This window comes from Orcinus orca, chromosome 3, assembly GCF_937001465.1.
Source record: "Orcinus orca chromosome 3, mOrcOrc1.1, whole genome shotgun sequence".
Classification (NCBI taxonomy): domain Eukaryota; kingdom Metazoa; phylum Chordata; class Mammalia; order Artiodactyla; family Delphinidae; genus Orcinus; species Orcinus orca.
In genome coordinates this window covers 23,528,843-23,556,822 of record NC_064561.1, presented here as the reverse complement: position 1 = coordinate 23,556,822, position 27,980 = coordinate 23,528,843, and the positions used below count along the sequence as shown (strand labels likewise).

The 27,980-nt window shown below is 39.3% G+C and overlaps 1 protein-coding gene and 1 pseudogene across 1 annotated transcript; both read left to right on the top strand.

The window, feature by feature from the left end:
- Positions 1-21,968: 21,968 nt before the first annotated feature.
- LOC125963857 (palmitoyltransferase ZDHHC8-like) lies at positions 21,969-25,116 on the top strand. Its single transcript, XM_049707437.1, has 2 exons — positions 21,969-22,363; positions 24,869-25,116. Exons 1-2 carry the CDS (start codon positions 22,057-22,059, stop codon positions 25,003-25,005), a joined length of 444 nt encoding a protein of 147 aa, XP_049563394.1. The 5' UTR covers positions 21,969-22,056; the 3' UTR covers positions 25,006-25,116.
- LOC125963954 (ferritin light chain-like) lies at positions 25,026-25,579 on the top strand (annotated as a pseudogene).
- The last annotated feature ends 2,401 nt before the right edge of the window (positions 25,580-27,980 follow it).

The window sequence follows — 27,980 nt, the reverse complement described above, 5'->3', positions numbered from 1 at the left end:
CCAACATGAATGAATCTCAAAAACCATATGCTGAGCAAGTGAAGCCAGATCAGAAGGGCACCTACTGTATTATTCAACTTACATGAAATTCTAAACTGGGCAAAAGTCATCTCTAAAGATAAAAAACAGATCCGTGGTTGCCTTGGGGTGGGAGATGGGGATACTTTTGCAAAAGCCTAGGAGGAAACTTTCTAGGGTTTTAGAATTGTTATCTATCTTTATGGGGGTGCTAGTTATACAAATGTATACATTAATTAAAAGTCACTGAGCCGTTGACTAAAAATGTCTGCATTTTATTGTATGTAAATGATACCTTAATAAGGTTGATTACAAAATGAACCAAAACCAAAACAAAGCAGAAGAAAAACCTCTCAAGACCTTAAAGAAAATACACTGTTTTCTTCCAGGGTACCAGATTGGAAATGAGGCATTGGTCTGTTCTACCCTCAGATTATCCCTAGGATTATCTAGTCTATTTTAAACCACTAGAGTCCCCTATCAGGAAAACTCACCCCACGTTTAATTACTTTGATTTCTTCTGTGCCTCTTCTCCCAACACAGTGAAGCCATTCACGGAAGAAAAACCAGCTTTTTCCAACTTTGCATCACCATATATTATTTGCAAAGCTATTATTTATAGAATAAAATTTGGCTACACTTTGTAAAAATCTAGCTTTTTGAGGCTTACAAATCTTAACAGTTAACCTATTGCCTCCACTGGAATTTGGAAAAAAAATTATATTGAAAATGAATAGCTGAGAATTGACATTTTTGCTTTTTGTGATTTTCTCTTCCCCTAAGATAGAAGTGAGTAGGAATGAGAAACACATACATAAAGAAAAAAAAATTGTCTTGCTGCCTTTGCATGGTTATAATTTATAGGAGGCCCTTTTCAACAATAATCTATTATCAGAATCAATAAAATATAATCTCCATGAAGGCCAGGCCAGGATATTTGTCTCTTTTTCAGCACATTGCAATACAAACCACATTCATGGATATGCTTCTTGATGATCTTTGTAATACTGGAACAGTTGCCCATTTCCTCATGCCTCTTCACCTTAACTTCAACCTGGTTTTTCACTGATGACCTCACATTTCCTTCCCTATCACTTGTTTGTGGGCCTCTTTTCCAACTCCAACTCCAACTCGCATTTCACTCTGGAACCAAAGGAAGACTCACACCTTCCTGCTTTTTAGTGATACCTCAAGGTCATTACCGTATTGTGATCACCCTGAAGAATAGCCAGACAATTGTTATTTCAGAGCCATCTGACAGTTTGTAGCTCTAAAAATTAACTAAGAACCGCATTTGTCAAAAATATCCTAGTTTAAGATTTTGGTAATACAGCAACAGTAATTCCGAAGTCATTTATGACAATCAGTGTGGGAAGCACCCTCCTTCAGGAAGATCCTTTGCCATACAATACTCTTTCCCTGTCGGGTAATAAGGAAGAATGGCCGTGGAAAGTAACCTTTTGTGGAAAGAAATACTTGGCTTCGAGAAGGCTTGCAGTTCATATCTTTTTCTTAAATTAGATTCCCCATTAATTACTTTATCCACAAAGAGGTAATTATCAGAATTATGTAAGCAATTAAGGAGATGCTACTCCACATCCTTTCAGCTTGTTGACCTTTCTCACTTTATTTCATGTGGCTATCTGAAACATCAGTGATTTACATGTCTGTCTTTTTTTTAACAGATTTCTGTGTGTGTGTGTGTCCCCATGATGAAAACATCATTAAAGTAAAATATCATGAATAGACTCTTAAGAAGCAGAGTCTACTGAAAGTCCTGGAAAATATGAAAGCACTAATATTCATGGACAGCTCTACACTCTGAAAGTTACTCCAAATTTTGTTGATCTCTCTTTTGTCTAGGAGTTTTTCAAATTTTCTACCATGATCATTTGTTAGTTTTATAATTACATAATAAAGGCATTACATCATACAATCTTTTGTTATCCATTGCAGTTTTAAAACTATTCCTTTCTTTGTCCTCAGCAGATATGTCATAGATTATTAGTACACAAGCAAAGACTTTCAACGTAACAGTACTTTATAGTGAGAAGAACTGTACTGAGCTATCTCTATCCTAAGACAATGCACTAGGAAAGCACTAGGAATTCTTAAGCACTAGGAATACAGAGACGATCAAGTGGCAAGTTCCTTGCCTTCGAGTATACATGATCATTATAGCAAATGCTTAAATAGCACTTAGTATGTAACTCACCACAGCAGTCTTATTATCCTCCTTTTGAATAGGTGAGCAGAGGAAGCCACAGGGAAGTCATAGGGTAAAGCCAAAATTTGAACCTAGGTAGACTAGTACACTCTCCACGGCTTTAACTACTACATTTATATATATATATATATATATATATATGTTTTTTTAATATATATATATATATAAACTCCAAGTATTCCAAAGTTACAAAACACTTATCTACCAAAACTCAAAAAGGAGCACACAAACTTGCATAGAAAATAAACATGTAAAGGTTCATAAATAAACCACAATATAACCTGCTCCACATAATATACTGACTGCAGTGTCCTGGGCCTCTCCCATCCTTAGGTAGCTGGAAATTACAACAAAATAATACTTTTCACCTTTGGAAGCCACACCATCTCCCATACCAACCAACCAATTACTTCCTTAGAGAGAATAGGAAATTAACCTGAATATCATAAAATATATATATATATATATAGCATTACTGATATAGAATCTTTGTTTAAAGACAATAACTTCAATAGCAGAGGGAACGTTACCATTGCAGGCTTCCGATAACCTCTATATTTCTCAGATTTCATGCTAAATCATAAAATGCCATATTGTGTCTGAAGCTATTTTTTCAATACTCCATTTTCTTAAATGGACTAGCAATGCCATAAATACTGAGGAACATTTTGGCTCCCAAATCCTAAAGCCATTCTGATTATGCCTGGGTGATCATGGGGACGTCATCGGAACTACCAGAGGACTGGCTGAAATACCAGTGTTCTGGCCAGCTTACAAATTAGAAATTATACAGAATCCAATTTTATTTTTTTGTTAAGTAATTCCTATGAGGCTGTTGGGATGTCAATGTAAAGTCCTTTCATGTGTAATCTTTATCCATTAGATAGGGAACAATGCCAATCCCCGTCATAAATACTTTCACAACCTGACGTTGAAAATCCACTGTAGGGCATAGGACCTGCAAATAGGATATGAATCACACACATCCACTCATTCAGACAATCCACAAATATTCATTTTTAAGTCTACTATATGCCAATAATGTACCGGCCTCTCAGATGCTAGACCATGCTAAATGCTGAAACAGACATACTCAGTTCGGGCCCTCCTGGAACTTATTACCTACAGAAGTGCCTTCATTGTAAATGGTCAGGTCTCAGCCAATGCTATTATCATCAGCAGGTGACCAAATGATACAGCTTGCTTTCTAAACAAGCTCCACACTGTTTGCTTTCAACATATTTGCTTTCCTTCAAGGCACATAATCCAGTGGTCAGTTTCTCCCAGTTAGTGAGGTTTGGGGAAAAGGTACCCAGTGAACAATTCCTCGTGGCCTCACTCTTTCCTCACACTCTCCTCTGTGCTTTTGAGCTAAAGAGACCTGGATTAAAGTCATTTGTTCTAACCTTATTATTTTAAAATACGGCTGCTCCTGCTTTGAGGATTTCCACTGGACCAACAGAGCAGCAAAGCAGCACTGAATCAGAAGCAGGTAAATTTCAAAATGACAGCTCTAAACATATCCACTCTCCTTTTGTTCTCCTCCTATCCCTTTGCTCTGAACACCTCTGCCCTGAGGCTTTGCCTTTACCCTTCTCTGATTACTGCTCCAAAAGGGTTTCCAAGAGCAGGGAGTATTTATGGCTTCATTTGCTCCCAAGTCCTTGGTGGAAAAGGATGCTTGCTTCCTGATTCTTACTAATTCCACACTCACATCATCAACACAAAAATCATCATTAAAAAAAAATTTCCTCAGCTTCATATTTCTTCTGGGCCAACACTGAAAGAATATTTTCAAAGAAACAATATCCTCTCTCCTTTGCTCTTCTGAGTTTCACGTTCTTACCTCCAGTCTCATTTTCAACCCTTATTATGGGATGCATCACAAAAACAGAAGAAAGTTCATTGTGCTTTCCTGTACCAGCTAATTATTCTAATTTGTTCTGTCTCTACCGAACAGAATGCGAAATCAACACAAAGCCTGATTATGCGACCTCTTCCAAGGGAATGGTCTGAGAGTTGTCTATTTACTAATGAAGCTCAGTGTGTATTAAGGGTTGACTGAAGCAATCATCAGGAATTTTCATCCCTTAAATTAGTCTTTTCTACCAGATGCACATCTTTCATTTCGGATAATATAACTTTTAAGTTCAGGATACAACTGGACAAAAGAAAAGAAAAAAAGGTAACCAACACAACATTTGCAGTAATAACACAGTAACAGCTATCATCCTTCCCTGAGGAATTCAGCCTACTTTATGGACACAATTTAGTACAAACTCATAAGAAAGCTAACAAAGCCCCAAACCACTTCACAAGAGCGTAGAGAGGTAAAGGTCAGAAATTATTACCGCCAGACCCAGCAGACAATGGCACCTACCGGAAAGAGCACAGGACAGGAAAACCTGGAAGCCTGTGTTCCAGTTTCGGTTATTCCTTTAAGCACTAGTACGATCTGAGTGAACTCAGCCTGCCCTGCTTTTTCCGTTTATAAAAACCTACATCATCCTCTCAGTAGAATGAAATGCCACATCTGAAAAGTTGCAGATCTCTTTAGGAAAGAAAAAAGCTCATGCTTTCCAACCAAAATGGAATAATTCAGTCAATGGAGACTTGATAAAAATTTGCCATAAAGCAATTGTTTACTTGAAATCTATCTTTTGTGGTATATTTATTGGGGTAAGGAGTGTAAGCAAATCATAATTAGAGTTACCGATTATTCCAGAAATCAAGGTCATTGAGTTCAGATTCCAACTTTGACCCTGACCCAGGCTTACAGAGATGTAAGATGTCCCAATACCTCATACCCACCATACATGGGAGAAACAAGGTATGCAGACAGATCCTCTTATAAATATCCCATATGTAGTGGTTTTAATACAGGGTCTCAGATTCACTGCCATTTTTCGCATCCAGATGTGGGTGTTTTCCCTTGAATTTAGGCAGGCTTTCCATGGCTTCAAACAATAGAGCAGGGGTCAGTAAATTATGGCTGGTGGGCCAAGTCTAGGCCTCTACCAGCTTTTATAAAAATGAAGCTTTATTGGAACACAGCCATGTTCCTTAGTATATGTATTGTTTGTGTCTGTTTTCACATCACAGCAGCAGAGCTAAGTAGTTGCAAAAGAGACTGTATGGCTTGTAAAGCCTAAAATATTGACTGTCTGACACTTTATGGAAAAAGGTCTCCAACGCCTGCAATAGTATATAATGAAAGTGATGCTATGTAACATCTAAGACTAGGTCATAAAAGGTCATGCAGCTTTTGCATGATTCTCGTGGAATGCTTCAACCCTGGACACTCATTCTCTTGGGATACTCTATCTTGAATCCTAACTACCACGTTATGAGAAGTCCAAGCCACCTGGGCAGCCATCTATAGGCACTCCAGTCAACAGTCCTTGTTGGGCCCAGTCTTCAAGGGCCAGACATGTGAATTAAAATTATCTAGATGATTCCAGCTCCAGCCATCCGAATCCTCATGAGCTGAGGTTTCAGATATCAGTCATGGAGTAGAGACAAGCCATCTCCTCTGTGTACTGTTTGAATTGCTGACCCACAAAATCTGGGCACATATTAAAATTTTTGTTTATTTCACCACTAAGTTTGGACTTCTTTATTATGTAGCAATAGATAACTATAGCACTGTGTGTGTACACAGGATATCTACATTTCACAGAGCACAGATTTTTAGATGTGAATGTTGACTGCTCAATTTCTAAGAAGAACGTATACACACACATAGGTACAAAATGTTTATGCATATGTAAATATTAGACCTATATAAACTAATCTATATTATCCATAAAATGAGGGGGCCTTGATAATGGCTAACATTATTTTTCGGTATTTATTGTGTTCCAAGAACTGATAAATTCTTGCATTGTATGAATTTTCTCTTTCACCCTCATAGCAACTCCCTGAGAGAAGTAATGGTATCTCTATTTTATAGATGAGAAAACTGAGGCAAAAACAGATAACATGCTCAAGAGTACTCAACAAGTAAATTTTAGAATCAAGATTTGAACCCAGGTTCTCAAGTTTTAGATCCCTTACTCATACTCACCAAGCTATATACTGAGGAAGGGGATGAAAGCTGACACCATTACCTCATGCTCAAGAAGTTAGACAGAAACTTAGCAGGTATGGTTGAAAGAAGACAGAACTTGGAGTCGTAAGTCCAGAGCCTGAGTTATGAGATGAATTCTCCTCTCATCTAGATATAGGTTTGTTTTTAGAAAATGAAGAAGGTCACTGCATATTTTGATTGTTAATTTCTGTACTTAATGATTACCAAAGAATGGAATTTTACCAGGGAGCTATTTTGCAATGACATAAATTATTGATTCAAACTCAAACTTTTATTATAAATTATTGATTCAAAATCAAATCTTTATTAAGTCTCCCTTGCATCAGAAGTTTTTCCCACTCTTCATTTCTTTGAAACCCTTTCCTGTCTACTCTTGGCCAAAGCTTGAAGCCTAATTTAACACTTGGAAATAAAATAATGAAATAGTCATAACACAGCAATTCCAATGCCTACTGAAATGGAAGCTCTAAATAATTTTTCAGATAATTTAGGAGATTAAAAATATTTACATCATAGATGCAAAGACAGAAGTTAACTTGTGTAATAAATGGTGAGACAAAAAGTTTCTGGTCAAGTAGATTTGTTTATATATGATCACTAATCTGAGTTCTACCCCTGTGCTAAAACCCAGTGACAGGTTGCATACAGCTTCTAAAGGGATACTGCAGTGCATTGGGTCAAATTCATGCCATAAGATGTGGTATTAATAGTAGTACTAGAAGACAGAGTGACTGTCTTCTTTGGGACATAGATGAAGACCCCAAGATAGACAATATCAAGGACAAATTATGTAGAATAAGATATTATCTCAGTCCTTGGAACATGTCATCCAGGATAGAACAAGAAGTAGATTTATTATCAAGTACATGAAGCCAGAGACAGTAAGCAATGAGTGGTAGTTGGTTAAAATAGACAGGTTTTAGAAGTAGAGGCACGGATGTAGAAAACAAACTTAGGGTTACCAGGGGATTGTGGCGGGGAGGCTAAATTGGGAGATTGGGACTGAAATATACACACTACTATACATAAAATAGATAACTAGTAAGAACCTGCTCTTCTTATTAGCCCAGGGAACTCCATTCAGTACTCTGTAATGGGCTATTTGGAAAAGACTCCAAAAAAAAAATAAAAGTGGGGCTTCCCTGGTGGCACAGTGGTTGAGAGTCCGCCTGCTGATGCAGGGGACACGGGTTCGTGCCCCGGTCCGCGAAGATCCCACATGCCGCGGAGCGGCTGGGCCCGTGAGCCATGGCTGCTGAGCCTGCGCGTCTGGAGCCTGTGCTCCACAACGGGAAAGGCCACAACAGTGAGAGGCCCGCGTACTGAAAAAAGAAAAAAAAAAAAAGTGGATATATGTACATGTATAACTGATTAACTTTGCTGTACACCTGAAACTAACACAACACTGTAAATCAACTATACTCCAATAAAAATTAAAAAAAAAAAAAAGGTTTTAAGAACCATAGTCAGGGAGCAGTGTGGATTGGAAAGACCTGGCAAGAAAAATTTCTGCATCCTCAGACAATGCTCCCCAAGCTGGCTATTGCAAGGGTGAGCATTTAAGAGATCTTTGACCTAAGGAGGACATGAGATTAACAATCTATCCCAATGTGCATGAATTATTCTCCTCAGTGCTATCAGAAATCAGATGGCATCCTAGAGCAGGGGTCAGCAGATCTTCTTTGTAAAGGGTCAGATAGTAAATATTTTGGATTTTCTGTACCATACGTCTCCATTGCAACTGCCCATCTGCTGCTGTAGCACAGAAACAGCCATGCACAATACGTTAATGAATGAGTGCGGCTGGGTTCAAGCAAAACGTTATGTACAAAACCAGGAGTCAAGCGAGATCTGATCAGTGGGCCAGAGTGTGCGGACGCCAGTTCTGGGTCAGTGTTCACAGCTGAATGAATCATGAGGCCTTAAGTTCCAGTTCTCATTGTACTACTTTCTACCTGGGTGAACTTGGGTTCATCCTTTTATTTATATGGGCCACTGTATTAGTCAAGGTTCTCCAGAAAAATAGAACCAACAGCATGTGTATACAATGTGCCCATATATACTGACAGATATAGATCTAGATATCGATATTGATACCTAGATCTATATCCATATCTATATAAAGATAGAGAAAGAGAGAGAGATTTTAAACAATTGGTTCACACAATAATAGAGGCTTGGTAAATTCAAAATCTGCAGGTTAGGCTGTCTAGAGACTCGGAAGAGTTGCAGTTCAATTTCTGTAAGTCTTCTGGCAGAATTCCTTTTTGCGACAGGGAGGTCAGTCTTTATTAAGAGCTTCACCTGATTGGATGAGGCCCATGCATATTATGGAGGATAATCTGCTTTACTCAAAGTCCACCACAAATTTAATTATGAATTTCATCCAAAAACACCCTGGTGGCATAGTGGTTAAGAATCCGCCTGCCAATGCAGGGGACACGGGTTTGAGCCCTGGTCTGGGAAGATCTCACATGCCATAGAGCAACTAAGCCCATGCACCACAGCTACTGAGCCCGTGCACCTAGCGCCCATGCTCTGCAACAAGAGAAGCCACCGCAATGAGAAGCCCGCACACCACAACAAAGAGTAGCCCTCGCTTGCTGCAAATAGAGAAAGCCCATGTGCAGCAACGAAGACCCAATGCAGCCAAAAATATAAATAAATAAAACATAAAAATTTTTAAAAACACAAAAACACCATCACAGAAATATCCAGAATAATATTTGACCAAATAACTGGGCATGGTGGCCCAGACAAATTGACATGGAAAATTCACCACCTAAGCCATAGTTTTGTCACCTTTTACTGAGAAATATGACTTATCTGAGCTATTTTGATACCTAGAAGATACCTTCTAGAGGTAATACCCTCAGTATTTTACATGGTAGGCAGTAGAGGGAATGAGCCCATTTGCCCAGTCATATGACACCTAAAGGATAAAATTCTGTCTTCTCTCTCCAACCCACAAGGATGAATGCCAAAAATACATCACTTATATCTGCTTTAGCTAACATAGGATAGGTCTGGAACAGACCTATGCTCCCAGTAAGTCTCATGAAATGCTGTTTCACTAAGGAGAGACTTTATTTGCTAAGATTAGAAGCAAAAGAGGGTGGTGGATGAAAAACTGCCCAAGGATATAAGCTCATGCAAGGAAGCAGGAGAGAGAATGGGTATCCGAAGATGTGCGCTCTGAGCCAACACTAATTCCACAGCATCAGGTTATAATTCAGGGAGCCCAACCGCTGGGGTTTTTTTCCCCTTCTTCTTTTCCCCCAAAGAGGGACAAGCATACTGACAAAGGAAGAGCATCAGTCACCACAGATAAATTGCTTTTTAGAGCTGATCTCGCAAATGATTTGGCTCAGTGTAGACTATGATTTGGCTCCCCAAACCATAAGCTAGAGCATTTCATTCCAGGTCCCTCCTCAAATATCCATGATAGGTAAAACTTTGGCATCAAGTAGGTCTTGAAATCTCCCCAGGTGATTATAATATGCAACCAGGGCTGAGAATCTGGAGAGGTAGAGCAAATTTAAATTGAACTTTAGTTAAACAGTAAAACAAGCTCTGACTCTACTGGCTGGAGCTAGACAAGGGATATGGATTTAGTGGGATGAGAAGATAAAGGACACCAGGGAGTAAATCAAATGCTTTACACCTGTGCTTAGCTAATTGTTACTCAGATAATTCAGACAATCTTACAGCACCTGAACCCTGAAATTCCTTAGTTCTGTTTAAAAAAAAGTAACTCTTCAAGTAACTGAACTCTGAGAATCATGCCAATCATAAAGAAAAAGAAATCTTATTTTTTGAATTAGTTGATTTCATATATACTGTTTCACTTTCATGATATTAACTAGTTATCTTTCTTTCCATTTTATGTTTGAGGAAAGTAAGGCTTTAAAGTCTCAGTAATTTTCTCAAGGTCACTTGTTAAGGGTGTGGTAGGCAGCATAATGGCTCCTAAAAATGCCCTCACCCTAATCCCTAGAACCCAATAATATGTTACCTTACATGGTAAAGAGGACTTTGCAGATATGACTGAAGTTATAGGCCTTGAGATAGAAAGGTTATCCTGGATTACCTCATGGAACAAATCTAATTGCATGAGTCCTTAAAAGCAGAAAACCATTCCCAACTGTAGAAAGAGAAAGAGAGAGATGTCCTAATAGAAGCAGAATCAGAGAGATGCAACATTTTGGGGTTTGTAGGTGGAGAAAGGGGACTCTGAGTCAAGGACTACAAGTGACCGCTGGAAGCGGATAAAGTCCAGGGAACAGAAACACCCCTAAGAGCCTCCAGAAAAGAATGTAGCTCTGCCAACACTTTTTTTTCTTTTTTAACCATCTTTATTGGCGTATAATTGCTTTACAATGGCGTGTTAGTTTCTGCTTCATAACAAAGTGAATCAGCTATACATATACATATATCCCCATATCTCCTCCCTCTTGCATCTCCCTCCCACCCTCCCTTCCCTATCCCACACATCTAGGTGGACACAAAGCACAGAGCTGATCTCCCTGTGCTTTGTGGCTGCTTCCCACTAGCTAGCTATTTTACATTTGGTAGTGTATATATGTCCATGCCACTCTCTCACTTCATCCCAGATTACCCTTCCCCGTCCCTGTGTCCTCAAGTCCACTCTCTATGGCTGCGTCTTTATTCCTGCCCTGCCCCTAGGTTCTTCATAACCATTTTTTCTTGTTTTTTTAGATTCCATATATATGTGTTAGCATATGGTATTTGTTTTTCTCTTTCTGACTTACTTCACTCTGTATGACAGTCTCTAGGTCAATCCACCTCACTACAAATAAGTCAATTTCATTTCTTTTTATGGCTGAGTAATATTCCATTGTATATATGTGCCACATCTTTATCCATTCATCTGTTGATCCTGCCAACACTTTTACTTAATTGAGACCAATGTCAGACTTGTAAGGTAATAAATTTACGTTGTTTTGAGTCACTAAATTTGGGATAATTTGTATGAAAGCAATAAAAAAAAAACAGAGGTCCTACAAGAGCCAGGCTATATATTTATACTTAAGTATTTCTGAAATGAATTTAACCTTGTGATTGACAGCAGCAGCAGCAGCAGCTTCCAAGGGATCCCACCACACACCTGAGGCAAAAGGAGCCTAATACAAAGTAGTGACAGCAGCAGGTCACTGCCCCACACTTGGGGTAGAGGGGGACTTGATCTACTGTAGCAGCAGCATAGCCTGAATGGGAACCCATCCTCCTGTGGCACTAGTCCCATCAACATTAGTCTAATCTGCTAGCATCTGCTGTGCCAACAGGCCCAACGTATACAAACCCTCCAACTCAGTAGCATTAAGTGAGCCAGGCTCAGTGTTTCCTGAAACTCATATCCAGTTGCACTGGAAATCCAAGATATCACCTACTGTTATGAAAACATAAACAATAACAGAAGACTGGGAACTTCAGAAAGAAAAGGGGAACAATGGAATGGGTGAAAACAAATGGGGTAAATATAAGAGACTATCATTAGCCTCATGAGTTTCTTAAATTCTATATGATGGTCAAAGCAAAAATGATGACACCATCTGATGGGGTTCTCAATGTAGAGAAAGGAAATACTACAGAAAATCATACTTTAAAACTGGGGAATATTAAGAGACCTAAATGGAAGTAAAATTTTGAAACTTCACTTGAAGTAATGAAACGCTGATTCCAGTAGGCTATGATAAGTTACATATGTATACTGTAATGCCAAAAGCAACCACTAAGAAAACTATACAAACAGTATACACAAATGATTATAAATGAATTAAATTAAAATGGACTTATTAAAAAATGTTTAAGTAACCCACAAGAAGGAAAAATAAGGGAAACACAGGATTGAGAAACTAAGGTAAAAGACAAAACAAAAAATAACATGGTAGACCAAATCTTTGACATGGCAATAATTACATTAATGGTAAATGATCTAAATAACCAAGTCAAAGACAGAGATTGGAAGAGTAGATTAAAAAATCGCAAGCATGATCCAACTATATACTGTCTATAAGAAGCTTACTTTAAACATCATGATATAGGTAGTTCAAAGTAAAAGGATGAAAATGATATATCATGTGAACATTAATCAGAAAAAGCAGGAATGGCTATATTAATATCAGACAAAGTAGACTTCAGAGCAAAGGAAATTATTAGGGGCAAAGAGGGTCATTACATAAAGATAACAGGAATAATCCACCTAGATGACCTAGTGATACTAAATGTGTGTGCACCAAACAACAGAACTTCAAAATGCATGAAGCAAACACTGAAAAAGGTAAGAGGAGAAAGTTTTAAATCCACAATTATTATTTGAGACTTCAACACAGCAATTTATACAACTACCAGAGAGAAAAATCAGCAAGGATATGGAAGAACTGAAAACATCATCAATCAACAGGATATAACTGACATTTAAAGAACACACTCAGTAAGAGCAGAATACATATTCAAGTGTCCATGGAACATTCACTCATATACCATATACTGGGCGATAAAAAAACATTAGCAGATTTAAAAGAATTAAAATCATAGAGAGTATGTTCTCTAGCCATAATGGAATCAGACTAGAAATCAATAAGAGAAAGACAACAGGAAAACCTTCAATCACATGAAAACTAAACATCACACTTCCAAATAACTCATGGGTAAAAAAGACAGCATCAAGGAAAAAATTTTTAAATGCATAGAATAAAAGAAAATGGAGATATAACAGATCAAAGTTTGCGGAATGAAGTGAAAGCAATGTTGAAAGGGAAGTTTATAGCACTAAATTGGGAAAGAAAATATTTCAAAGCAATAATCTAATTTTCTATATTAAAATAGTAAAAAAGGAAGAGGAAAAAACACTAAACAAGCAGAAAGAAGGAAATAATAAAGATGAAACAGAAATCCATGAAACTGAAAACAGGAAAATAGGGGGGGAAATCAATGAAACAAAAGGCTGGTTCTTTGAAATAAGCAATCTAACCAATAAAGATCTAGCAAGACTGATAAAGATAAACAGAGAGATGGCACAAATCACAGATATCAGAAATGCAACCAGGGATACCATGACATATCCTGCAGGTTAATGAGGGACAAGTTACTATGAACAAGTCTACACTATAAATTCAAAAATGTAGATGAAATGGGCCAATGTTTCTACAACCAAAACTACCAAAACTCAGCCAAGATGAAATAGATAATCTCAATTTTCCTGTAACCATTAGAAACACTGGTTTTTCATTTAAAAACTCCCAAAAGAAATGTTCAGGCTTAGATGTTTCACTTTTACCCAAGACTTAAAGAATTAACACCAATTTTACATGATTTGATAAGAAATAGAAGTAGAGGGAACAGTTTCTAATTAATTTTATGAAGCCAGTATTACCTTGATACCAAAACCAGACAGGGATAGTATAGAAAGAAGAAACCTACAGACCAATATTTTTTATGAAATTGGCTGAAAAACCCTCAGCCAAATATTAGCAAATTAAATCCAGAAATATATGAAAAGAATAATATACCATGACCAAGTGGGATTTATTCCAGTTATGCAAAGTTGGTTAAATATTTGAAAATTAAACAGTGTAATCCACCATATCCAATAGATTAAGGGGGAAAAGTCATGTGATCCTATCCATTAATGCAGAGAAAGCATTTGACAAAATCCAATCCCATTCATGATTTTAAAAAAAGAAGAAAAAAAACTCCAAGCAAACTAGGAATAGAAAAGGAGCATACTGAAACTCATAAAGATGATCTACAAACAACCTATACCGACATGATATTTAACTGTGGAAGACTGGATGCTTTCTCTGTAAGATCAGAAACAAGGCACCGATATCTGCTCTCACCACTTTTATTAAATATATCACTGGAGGGTCTAGTAAGAAAATAAAGCAAAAATAAATAAATACATAAATTTAAAAGTTAAATTTTTAAAAAGTTTATTTAAAAGATAAAAGGACTATTCCTACTACGTTGCATAGGAAGGAACATATCCTACTGAATGTTGAATAGTAATATATCCTATTATACTGAATAAGGAAAAGTAAAACTGTCTGTATCTGAAGATGAGATGTTAATCTAAATGGAGAAAATACCAAGGAATCCACAAAAAGCTTGAGAAATAATATTAGTTTGTAAATGATTTAGAGTACAAGATCACCACAATTTTATCAAATTATATATTAATAACAAATGTGTAGAAGCTTAAATAAAAATATGTGATGCCATTTACAACTGACCTAAATAAATACCTAAATATAAGCCCAATAAGACATTTATAGGACCTCTATACTGAAAATTACAAAATGCTGATGAAGAAAAATTTTTAAGTCCCAAACAAATAGGGAGACATACCTTGTTCATGGATTAGAAAACACAACATGGTAAAGATGTCAATTCTCCCCAAGTTAAGAGGCTTAACACAATTACTCTTAAAATGCCCTCAAGGTTTCTGTGGATATAGACAAGCTTATTCTAAGATTTATATGGTAAGAAGAGGCTGAAGAATAGCTAAAACAACTTGTAAAGGAAGATGAAAATGGGAGGAATTAATCTACCCAATTTCAAGATTTTGCAGTAATGATGGAGGGTAGATACATAGATCAATGGAATGGAATAGAGAACCCAGAAATAGACTGACATAAATACATATAACTTGTTTTTGACAGCAGTGCAAAAGCTATCAAGGAAGAATAGACTTTTCAAAAAATGGTACTGAAACAGTTGGACATCCCTCGACAAAAACAAACAAAAAATGAACCTTAACCTCCACACCTTACACAAAAATTAAATCAAAGTGGATCATAATCTTAAATGTAAAAGCAGGGCATTTTTAGAAAAAAAATAGGAGAAAATGTTTGGCATCTAGAACAAGGGGAATAATTCTTAGACTTGACACCAAAAGTATGATCAATAAAGGCAAAACCTGATAAATTGGATCTCATCAAAATGAGTTAAAAATGCTTCATAGAAGATCCTTTTAAGTGGATGAAAACTCAAATTACACAGTAGGAAAACATATTTGAAAATCCCATATGAGACAAATGACTTGTATCTATAATATACAAAGAACTCTCCAAACAACTTAAAAAAATCCAACTAGAAAATAGGCAGAAGACAGGAACAGACATTTCATGGAAGAGAATATACACACGGCAAAGGAGCACATGAAAAGATGCTCAGCATCATTAGCCATTAGGGAAATGCAAATTAAGACCATAATGAGATGTCAGAGAGTAACTAAAATTAAAGTATAGTGACAACATCAAATGCTGGCGAGTACATAGAAAAATTATATCACATCACTGGTGGGAAAATAAAATGGTTTAGCCACTCTGATCAACAGCTTGACAGTCTCTTTTAATCCTAAAAGTAGATTCACCCTACAACGCAGTAATTGTACTCTTGAGCATTTATCCAAAAGAAACAAAAACTTAATTAAGTTCCCACAGAAACTTACACATAAATGTTCATAGCAGTTTTATTTATAATAGCCAAAAACTGGCAACTACTCAAATGTCTTTCAGTGGATGAATGTTGAAACAAATTGTGATAAAATCTGATGATAGAACACTACTGAGCAACAAAAAGGAACAAATTATTTTTTTAACATCTTTATTGGAGTATAATTGCTTTACAATGGTATGTTAGTTTCAGCTTCACAACAAAATGAATCAGTTATATATACACATATGTTCCCATATCTCTTCCCGCTTGCGTCTCCCTCCCTCCCACCCTCCCTATCCCACCCCTCCAGGCGGTCACAAAGCACCGAGCTGATCTCCCTGTGCTATGTGGCTGCTTCCCACTAGCTATCTACCTTACGTTTGGTAGTGTATATATGTCCATGCCTCTTTCTCGCTTTGTCACCGTTTACCCTTCCCCCTCCCCATAGCCTCAAGTCCATTCTCTAGTAAGTCTGTGTCTTTATTCCTGTTTCACCCCTAGGTTTTTCATGACATTTTTTTTTCTTAAATTCCATATATATGTGTTAGCATACGGTATTTGTCTCTCTCTTTCTGACTTACTTCACTCTGTATGACAGACTCTAGGTCTATCCACCTCATTAAAAATAGCTCAATTTCGTTTCTTTTTATGGCTGAGTAATATTTCATTGTATATATGTGCCACATCTTCTTTATCCATTCATCCGATGATGGGCACTTAGGTTGTTTCCATCTCCGGGCTATTGTAAATAGAGCTGCAATGAACATTTTGGTACATGACTCTTTTTGAATTATGGTTTTCTCAGGGTATATGCCCCGTAGTGGGATTGCTGGGTCATATGGTAGTTCTATTTGTAGCTTTTTAAGGAACCTCCATACTGTTCTCCACAGTGGCTGTATCAATTTACATTCCCACCAACAGTGTAAGAGGGTTCCCTTTTCTCCACACCCTCTCCAGCATTTATTGTTTGTAGATTTTTTGATGATGGCCATTCTGACTGGTGTGAGATGATATCTCATTGTAGTTTTGATTTGCATTTCTCTAATGATTAGTGATGTTGAGCATTCTTTCATGTGTTTGTTGGCAGTCTGTGTATCTTCTTTGGAGAAATGTCTATTTAGGTCTTCTGCCCATTTTTGCATTGGGTTTTTTGTTTTTTTGTTATTAAGCTGCATGAGCTGCTTATAAATTTTGGAGATTAATCCTTTGTCAGTTGCTTCATTTGCAAATATTTTCTCCCATTCTGAGGGTTGTCTTTTGGTCTTCTTTATGGTTTCCTTTGCTGCGCAAAAGCTTTTAAGTTTCATTAGGTCCCATTTGTTTACTTTTGTTTTTATTTCCATTTCTCTAGGAGGTGGATCAAAAAGGACCTTGCTGTGATTTATGTCATAGACTGTCCTGCCTATGTTTTCCTCTAAGAGTTTGATAGTTTCTGGCCTTACATTTAGGTCTTTAATCCATTTTGAGCTTATTTTTGTGTATGGTGTTAGGGAGTGATCTAATCTCATACTTTGACTTGTAGCTGTCCAGTTTACCCAGCACTTATTGAATAGGCTGTCCATTCTCCACTGTACATTCCTGCCTCCTTTATCAAAGATAAGGTGACCATATGTGCGTGGGTTTATCTCTGGGCTTTCTATCCTGTTCCATTGATCTATATTTCTGTTTTTGTGCCAGTACCATAATGTCTTGATTACTGTAGCTTTGTAGTATAGTCTGAAGTCAGGAAGCCTGATTCCTCCAGCTCCGTTTTTCGTTCTCAAGATTGCTTTGGCTATTCGGGGTCCTTTGTGTTTCCATACAAATTGTGAAATTTTTTGTTCTAGTTCTGTGAAAAATGCCAGTGGTAGTTTGATAGGAATTGCATTGAATCTGTAGATTGCTTTGGGTAGTAGAGTCATTTTCACAATGTTGATTCTTCCAATCCAAGAACATGGTATATCTCTCCATCTATTTGTATCACCTTTAATTCCTTTCATCAGTGTCTTATAATTTTCTGCATACAGGTCTTTTGTCTCCTTAGGTAGGTTTATTCCTAGATATTTTATTCTTTTTGTTGCAATGGTAAATGGGAGTGTTTTCTTGATTTCACTTTCAGATTTTTCATCATTAGTATATAGGAATGCCAGAGATTTCTGTGCATTAATTTTGTATCCTGCCACTTTACCAAATTCATTGATTAGCTCTAGTAGTTTTCTGGTAGCATCTTTAGGGTTCTCTAGGTATAGGATCATGTCATCTGCAAACAGTGACAGCTTTACTTCTTCTTTTCCAATTTGGATTCCTTTTATTTCCTTTTCTCTCTGATTGCTGTGGCTAAAACTTCCAAAACCATGTTGAATAAGAGTGGTGAGAGTGGGCAACCTTGTCTTGTTCCTGATCTTAGTGGAAATGCTTTCAGTTTTTCACCATTGAGGACGATGTTGGCTGTGGGTTTGTCATATATGGCCTTTATTATGTTGAGGAAAGTTCCCTCTATGCCTACTTTCTGCAGGGTTTTTATCATAAATGGGTGTTGAATTTTGTCAAAAGCTTTCTCTGCATCTATTGAGATGATCATATGGTTTTTCTCCTTCAATTTGTTAATATGGTGTATCACGTTGATTGATTTGCATATATTGAAGAATCCTTGCATACCTGGAATAAACCCCACTTGATCATGGTGTATGATCCGTTTAATGTGCTGTTGGATTCTGTCTGCTAGTATTTTGTTGAGGATCTTTGCATCTATGTTCATCAGTGATATTGGCCTGTAGTTTTCTTTCTTTGTGACATCCTTGTCTGGTTTTGGTATCAGGGTGATGGTGGCCTCGTAGAATGAGTTGGGGAGTGTTCCTCCCTCTGCTATATTTTGGAAGAGTCTGAGAAGGATAGGTGATAGCTCTTCTCTAAATGTTTGATAGAATTCGCCTGTGAAGCCATCTGGTCCTGGGCTTTTGCTTGTTGGAAGATTTTTAATCACAGTTTCAATTTCAGTGCTTGTGATTGGTCTGTTCATATTTTCTATTTCTTCCTGATTCAGTCTTGGCAGGTTGTGCCTTTCTAAGAATTTGTCCATTTCTTCCAGGTTGTCCATTTTATTGGCATAGAGTTGCTTGTAGTAATCTCTCATGATCTTTTGTATTTCTGCAGTGTCAGTTGTTACTTCTCCTTTTTCATTTCTAATTCTATTGATTTGAGTCTTCTCCCTTTTTTTCTTGGTGAGTCTGGCTAATGGCTTATCAATTTTGTTTATCCTTTCAAAGAACCAGCTTTTAGTTTTATTGATCTTTGCTATCGTTTCCTTCATTTCTTTTTCATTTATTTCTGATCTGATTTTTATGATTTCTTTCCTTCTGCTAACTTTGGGGGTTTTTGGTTCTTCTTTCTCTAATTGCTTTAGGTGCAAGGTTAGGTTGTTTATTCGAGATGTTTCCTGTTTCTTAAGGTAGGATTGTATTGCTATAAACTTCCCTCTTAGAACTGCTTTTGCTGCATCCCATAGATTTTGAGTCGTCGTGTCTCCATTGTCATTTGTCTCTAGGTATTTTTTGATTTCCTCTTTGATTTCTTCAGTGATCACTTCATTATTAAGTAGTGTATTGTTTAGCCTCCATGTGTTTATATTTTTTTACAGATCTTTTCCTGTAATTGATATCGAGTCTCATAGCGTTGTGGTCGGAAAAGATACTTGATACAATTTCAATTTTCTTAAATTTATCAAGGCTTGATTTGTGACCCAAGATATGATCTATCCTGGAGAATGTTCCATGAGCACTTGAGAAAAATGTGTATTCTGTTGTTTTTGGATGGAATGCCCTATAAATATCAATTAAGTCCATCTTGTTTAATGTATCATTTAAAGCTTGTGTTTCCTTATTTATTTTCATTTTGGATGATCTGTCCATGGGTGAAAGTGGGGTGTTAAAGTCCCCTACTATGAATGTGTTACTGTCGATTTCCCCTTTTATGGCTGTCAGTATTTGCCTTATGTATTGAGGTGCTCCTATGTTGGGTGCATAAATATTTACAATTGTTATATCTTCTTCTTGGATCGATCCCTTGATCGTTATGTAGTGTCCTTCTTTGTCTCTTCTAATAGTCTTTGTTTTAAAGTCTATTTTGTCTGATATGAGAATTGCTACTCCAGCTTTCTTTTGGTTTCCATTTGCATGAAATACCTTTTTCCATCCCCTTACTTTCAGTCTGTATGTGTCTCTAGGTCTGAAGTGGGTCTCTTGTAGACAGCAAATATATGCGTCTTGTTTTTGTATCCATTCAGCCAATCTGTGTCTTTTGGTGGGAGCATTTAGTCCATTTACATTTAAGGTAATTATCGATATGTGTGTTCCCATTCCCATTTTCTTAATTGTTTTGGGTTCGTTATTGTAGGTCTTTTCCTTCTTTTGTGTTTCTTGCCTAGAGAAGTTCCTTTAGCAGTTGTTGTAGAGCTGGTTTGGTGGTGCTGAACTCTCTCAGCTTTTGCTTGTCTGTAAAGGTTTTAATTTCTCCATCAAATCTGAATGAGATCCTTGCTGGGTAGAGTAATCTTGGTTGCAGGTTTTTCTCCTTCAACACTTTCAATATGTCCTGCCACTCCCTTCTGGCTTGCAGAGTTTCTGCTGAAAGATCAGCTGTTAACCTTATGGGGATTCCCTTGTGTGTTATTTGTTGTTTTTCCCTTGCTGCTTTTAATATGTTTTCTTTGTATTTAATTTTTGACAGTTTGATTAATATGTGTCTTGGCATATTTCTCCTTGGATTTATCCTGTATGGGACTCTCTGTGCTTCCTGGACTTGATTAACTATTTCCTTTCCCATATTAGGGAAGTTTTCAACTATAATCTCTTCAAATATTTTCTCAGTCCCTTTCTTTTTCTCTTCTTCTTCTGGAACCCCTATAATTTGAATGTTGGTGCGTTTAATGTTGTCCCAGAGGTCTCTGAGACTGTCCTCAGTTCTTTTCATTCTTTTTTCTTTATTCTGCTCTGCAGTAGTTATTTCCACTATTTTATCTTCCAGGTCACTTATCCGTTCTTCTGCCTCAGTTATTCTGCTATTGATCCCATCTAGAGTATTTTTCATTTCATTTATTGTGTTCATCATTGTTTGTTTCATCTTTAGTTCTTCTAGGTCCTTGTTAACTGATTCTTGCATTTTGTCTATTCTATTTCCAAGATTTTGGATCATCTTTACTATCATTATTCTTTATTCTTTTTCAGGTAGACTGCCTATTTCCTCTTCATTTGTTAGGTCTCGTGGGTTTTTATCTTGCTCCTTCATCTGCTGTGTGTTTTTCTGTCTTTTCATTTTGCTTATCTTACTGTGTTTGGGGTCTCCTTTTTGCAGGCTGAAGGTTCATAGTTCCTGTTATTTTTTGTGTCTGTCCCCAGTGGCTAAGGTTGGTTCAGTGGGTTGTGTAGGCTTCCTGGTGGAGGGTACTAGTGCCTGTGTTCTGGTGGATGAGGCTGGATCTTGTCTTTCTGGTGGGCAGGTCCACGTCTGGTGGTGTGTTTTGGGGTGTCTGTAGACTTATTATGATTTTGGGCAGTCTCTCTGCTAATGGGTGGGGTTGTGTTCCTGTCTTGCTAGTTGTTTGGCATAGGATGTCCAGCACTGTAGCTTGCTGGTCGTTGAGTGAAGCTGGGTGCTGGCGTTGAGATGGAGATCTCTGGGAGATTTTCGCTGTTTGACATTATGTGCAGCTGGGAGGCCTCTTGTGGACCAGTGTCCTGAAGTTGGCTCTCCCACCTCAGAGGCACAGCACTGACTCCTGGCTGCAGCACCAAGAGCCTTTCATCCACAGGGCTCCTTAATTTGGGATGATTCGTTGTCTATTCATGTATTCCACAGATGCAGGGTACATCAAGTTGATTGTGGAGCTTTAATCCGCTGCTTCTGAGGCTGCTGGGAGAGATTTCCCTTTCTCTTCTTTGTTCTCACAGCTCCCAGGGGCTCAGCTTTGGATTTGGCCCCGCCTGTGCGTGTAGGTCGCCGGAGGGCGTCTGTTCTTTGCTCAGACAGGACGGGGTTAAAGGAGCCGCTGATTCGGAGGCTCTGGCTCACTCAGGCCGGGGGGGTAGGGAGGGTCACGGAGTGTGGGGCGGGCCTGCGGCGGCAGAGGCCGGCGTGACGTTGTGCGTTCTCCCGGGGGAGTTGTCCCTGGATCCCGGGACCCTGGCAGTGGCGGGCTGCACAGGCTCCCCGGAAGGGGGTGTGGACAGTGACCTGTGTTCGCACACAGGCCTCCTGGTGGCGGCAGCAGCGGCCCTAGCGTCTCATGTCCGTCTCTGGGCTCCGCACTTTTAGCGGCGGCTCGCGCCCGTCCCTGGAGCTCTCCCAAGCAGCGTTCTTAATCCCCTCTCCTCGCGCACCAGGAAACAAAGAGGGAAGAAAAAGTCTCTTGCCTATTCGGCAGGTCCAGACCCCTCCTGGGACTCCCTCCCGGCTAGCCGCGGCGCACCAACGCCCTGCAGGCTGTGCTCACGCCGCCAACCCCAGTCCTCTCCCGGCGCTCCGACAGAAGCCGGAGCCTCAGCTCCCAGCCCCGCCCGCCCCGGCGGGTGAGCAGACAATCCTCTCGGCTGGTGAGTGCCGTTCGGCCCGATCCTCTGTGCTGGAATCTCTCCGCTTTGCCCTCCGCACCCCTGTTGCTGTGCTCTCCTCCGTGGCTCCCAAGCTCCCCCACTCCGCCACCCGAAGTCTCCGCCCGCGAAGGGGCTCCTAGTGTGTGGACACTTTTCCTCCTTCACAGCTCTCTCCCGCTGGTGCAGGACCCGTCCCTATCCTCTTGTCTCTGTTTAGTTTTTTCTTTTGCCCTAACCAGGTACGTGGGGGGTTCCTTGCCTTTTGGGAGGTCTGAGGTCTTCTGCCAGCGTTCAGTAGGTGCTCCGTAGGAGTTGTTCCACGCGTAGATGTATTTCTGGTGTATCTGTGGGGAGGAAGGTGATCTCCGCGTCTTACTCTTCTGCCATCTTCCCGGAAGTTTCTGGAACAAATTATTAATATATGCAAAAATTGAAATGAACTTCAAGGGAATGATGCCGAGGGAAAAATTTTGAAAAGCCGATCTCCGAAGATTAAGTAATTCATGATTATGTTTACATATTTTTCTTAAAATAACAAAACCGTGGAGATGGAGAACAGATTAGAAGTTGCCAAGGGTTAGAGATGGGGGTAGAAGGTACAGCGGGGGAACTCTGTGAGGTTTTTGTGGTTCCAGTACAAATAATACAGCAATCTTGGTTTTAATCCCTAAAGATTTCTAAAAGCAATTCCTAATAAGAGGTGTCCAGATATTTAGTAATGGCAGATTAGAGGTATAGCTCCCCAACATAACAACTTCAAAAGAGAACATACTAATTCAATGCATATGTTAATTTCAAAAAAAGGCCAGTCACAATACTTAAATGGTATATATCTTAACTATATTATTCTAAGTATCCAGCTATACCAGATGGACTAGCAAGATTTTCTGTACATTCAACCTTATTTAAGACAGTAAATCTTATAATAAGACAGTTAGAAAAAGAAAAACAAACAAACCTCAACTACAGTTGGATATTCTCATAGGAAGATGAGGTGCAAATATGCAGCAGCGGTTCAAAAGCTTAAGCAGTGGCACCTAAATTTGGTTGTGCATTAGAATCATCTGAAGCACTTTTTAAAAACCCTCACACTGACGGTTGGTCATCGTAGACGAATAAAATCATTTTAAATCTCCTCAGACGATGCCAATGTCTAGCCAGAACTGAGAACCAGCGGACTAAGCAGAAGGGGATGTTTCTACAAAGATCTCTTTAACAATAAGTCCTTTCACCCAATCAGATTTACCTCCCCGCAAAGGGCTAAAGAACGCTAGTGTTGTCCATACTTGCTTAGCTTTAATTAGCACTTGTGACTTGCCCAAAACCTAGATCATGTTTCCCCTAAATTTCATGTTATTCCCTACGTTTTTCAAACCCAGGGCTAAGGGGTTTGCCAGGATGAGATTTTAAGTGCTCACACAGGGGAAGTCCCTGGCAAACCAGGACAGCGGTCCCTCTACATTGAAATGTAAAGCATCCTAAATAACCCTGCCACTGCTCCCAGATCCTAGTCTGTGCCAACCAGTGGAGAAAAGGCATTCTCCATTACTACCACGGCAAATGCTGCTGTACTTGCCTTGGCTGGTCCCTATCTTTTCCAGGCACCAATCCCCTTCACCTGCTGGTGGACGCTTTGGCCAGCTGACAATGCAGATATTTTCAAACTTTAAGGTGAATAAAAATCATCTGGAGGGCCTGTTATAACAGAGATCACTGAGCCCCACCAGAGTTGCTGATTCCATAGGGCTGGGACAGGGCCCTAAAACTTGAATATCTGACACAGTATCAGGGGACGCTGGTAAAACTGGTCAGGTTGTTACCGAATGCAGGTCCGTCTGTCTGAAGCACAGTGAGGCCAAACAAACCTAAAGGCTGGAGTCTGGAGCAGAGAAAGGTTTATTGCAGGATCGAGCAAGGAGAGGGGTGGCCCGAGTTCCAAAACACCCTGAAATCTCCAAAGGATTTCAGCAAAGCATTTTTAAAGGCCAGGTGAGGGAGGGACGTCCCAAGGAATGTGATCAGCTCGTGCACAATCCTCTGATTGGTTGATGTTGAGGCCACAGGGCAGGTAACATTATCCATCCTTAGGTGCCAGAAGGTCTGGGGGCTACGTGCTCATGATCATCAAGGAGTTAATTTCTTCCATTGGGTGGTGGTTTTTAGCATCTGAAAACTCAAGAAATATGCCTGAGATACTATTATCTGAGTACTTCAGAGAGGAACTACAGCAGAGGATATGGGGGATGGGTCTGTCCTAGGAAGGCTCCATAGGGTACTGCTTGGTTACAAGGTGACCATACTTTGAGAACCACTGCTCTAGTGGCTTGGAATGTTCAGAAAGTAATGGAAGAATCCCTTCCCAGATCTAGATTCTAGTATCGCCAGCTATTTTGGTGGGGGGAAGGGTAAGTTTTGTCCTTGCTTGGACTTCTTGTTCATTTATATCAAAGCCTATTTGAGGCAGTGCGCTCGGCAGTCCTGCAGTTCTGTCTTTTGCTTCAACAGTGTTTGGAATGAACAGACCCAGGGACGCTCCTTGCTCCAGCCCCCGACCACCCTCCAACCTTTCTTCCTGTCGCAACCTTTGGAATCAGCCACTCAGCTATCCTCAGCCTCCAGGACAGGCCAACACCGTTTTTTGAGCTTAGCTCCTTATCACTGATCAACCACGAGTTCCCAGGTTCGTCAGAATTATTCCATCGAGGTGGAGGCCGCCGTCCACCGCCTGTTCAACATGCATCTGGGGACACTTACCTCTCTCTGAGCTTCTATTTCGACAGCAACAATGGGACTCTGGACAGTGTGGGCCACATTTTTCGCCAACTGGCTGAGGAGAAGTGTGAGGGCGCCCAGCGTCTCTTGAAAATGCAAAACCAGTGCTGTGGCCGCGCCCTCTTCCAGGATGCGCGGAAGCCTTCTCAAGATGAGTGGGGTAAAACCCAGGACGCTGTGGAAGCCGCCATTCTTAGGGAGAAGAGCCTGCACCAGGCACTATCACATCTGCGCGCCCTGGCTTCCGCCCGCGCAGACTCCCACCTCTGTGACTTCCTGGAGAGCCGCTTCCTGGAGGAGCAGGTGAAACTCATCAAGAAGATGGGCGACCACCTGACCAACCTCCGCAGGCTGGCTGGTCCGCAGGCTGTGCTGGGCGAGTATCTCTTTGAAAGGCTCACCCTCGAGCACAAACAGGAGTCTCTGAAGTCCAGCCGCCTCTGAGGAGCCGCTCTGGCATCAGAGCTTCTGCCTGAAGCCCTGCTCTGCAGCTACGAGGCAGCTTTGTAACCGCCCTGGAGCCCTCTCCCAAGCCTTGGACCAAATGGAAACACTAACGCTTTTTGCAGAAGGAAAAAAAAAAGCCTATTTGAAACACAAACAGAATAAAGAAAAAAAGAAATATATATATATATATATATATCTATAAGTATATATATATATATTCATGTTTTTTTTCTTTTTTAAAAAATTTATTTTACTGAAGTATAGTTGATATACAATGTTGTGTTAGTTTATGCTGTACAACAAAGTGATTCAGTTATACATATATATAATTTTTCATATTCTTTTCCATTATGGTTAATTACAGGACATTGACTATAGTTCCCTGTACTATACAGTAGGACCTTGTTGTTTATCCACCATATATATAATAGGTTACCTCTGCTAATCCCAAACTCCCAATCCATCACTCCCCCACCTCCCCCTTCCCCTCGGGAACCACAAGTTTGTGTGCTATGTCTGTGAGTCTGTTTCTGTTTCATGGATAAGTTCATTTGTATCATATTCTAGATTCCACATATAAGTGGTACCTTATGGTATTTGTCTTTCTCCTTCTCACTTACTTCATTTAGTATAATAGTCTCTAGGCCCAGCCATGTTGCTGCAAATGGCATTATTTCATTCTTTTTTATAGCTGAGTAGTATTCCATTTTATATATATCACATCTTCTTTATCCATTCATCTGTGAGTGGACATTTAGGTTGTTTGCATGTCTTGGCTATTATAAATAGTGCTGCTGTGAACATAGGGGTGCATGTATGTTTTCGAATTATAGTTTTGTCCAGATATTTGCCCAGGAGTAAGATTGCTGGATCATATGGTAGCTCTATTTTTAGCTTTTTGAGGAACTGTCATAGTGTTTTCCATAGTGGTTGCACCAATTTACATCCCCACCAACAGTGTAGAAGTCAGTCAGAAAGAGAGAGACAAATACCGTATGCTAACACATATATATGGATTTAAGAAAAAAAAATGTCATGAAGAACCTAGGGGTAAAACAGGAATAAAGACACAGACTTACTAGAGAACGGACTTGAGGATATGGGGAGGGGGAAGGGTAAACTGTGACAAAGCGTGAGAGAGGCATGGACATATATTCATGTTCTTTTAACACATGAATTGCCCCACTTTATCTGTGTGAAATAAGTTTGTTCCCGTTATTGGGCTGCTTCTCAAGCTTTGCTGCTCACTTGAATGACCTAAAGAGCTTTTAAGAAAAACATTGGTGTCTGGGTCCCAGCCCCAGAGATTTTGATTCAGTAGGTCTAGGGAGGAGCCTGGGCACAGGGAGGGCTCAGAGTTCCCCAGGTGATTCTAATGTGCAGCAACTTTGGGAACCACCTCTTGGCTTCAATCCAGCTAGTGATCAGATATTAAATCTAAGACACATGGGCTAGTGCGTGAGCTCTAGGAAGATTCGTGCCAGGGAAAATGATCGATAGTTGTGTTACTTCTCTGAAATGGATTGAAATTTCCAATTAGCATGAAGAGGGGAGGGTGAATGGGTGAATGCAATAAGGTGTATCATTTACGTATTGCCCTATGTGTATGGCTAGAAGCTTTTGCAACTGAGGTCTGCCCTACTTTTCATGCTAATGGTAATGCTTGTCCTCCTAATGCAGCTGTAAACTTTATAAGCCCATAGGTAGACAGCATCACAAAATATTTACCCCTCCCCACTGGCCCACTCTCAAGCTTCTCTCCCCTTCCCCAATACACAAATGTACGTCAATGCTCTTGAGACCACTATCAACATATTGACCTTGAATTCTTCTACTTTGCAGCTTCCCTCTTATCAGGAGATGTCAGCATTTAGTGCAAGGACAAATGCTTGCCTCTTGGTGAGTAATGTAGGCAATGCCTCCAAGAGACAAATAGCCCTTAGGGAGGGGGAAAAAGTCTTTCAAAAATGTTGATGCCCAGAGGAGGCATTTTCAGTCATCTCAGCTTAGAGGTCAAATATCCAAAATTAAAAAGGTTAAAAAAAAGAAAAAGAAGAAAGCAAGGAAGAAAAGAAGGAAACAATTTTCTTATCTCATAGTAATAAGGCAGTTTTCCTTAAAAAAAAAAGACTTAAGCCTTAAATTCTCTTTCCTAATCAAAATGTGCTTTTCCGTCTTTAGACTATTCCTCTTATATCCTGTATTATTCATGACGTTTAATTCTTGAAATAGCACATGGCTGAAAACAGAAGCTAACCTCTTGTCCACTATGAATTAAATCTTCTTTTCCTAGGACCTGTCTACAGTGCACAATTTGGGGTTTGCCAACATAATTATTTTTTCTGAAATAAGTTACAGCATTTTGCCTTTTCAATATATAGTTATACAATATATTGTT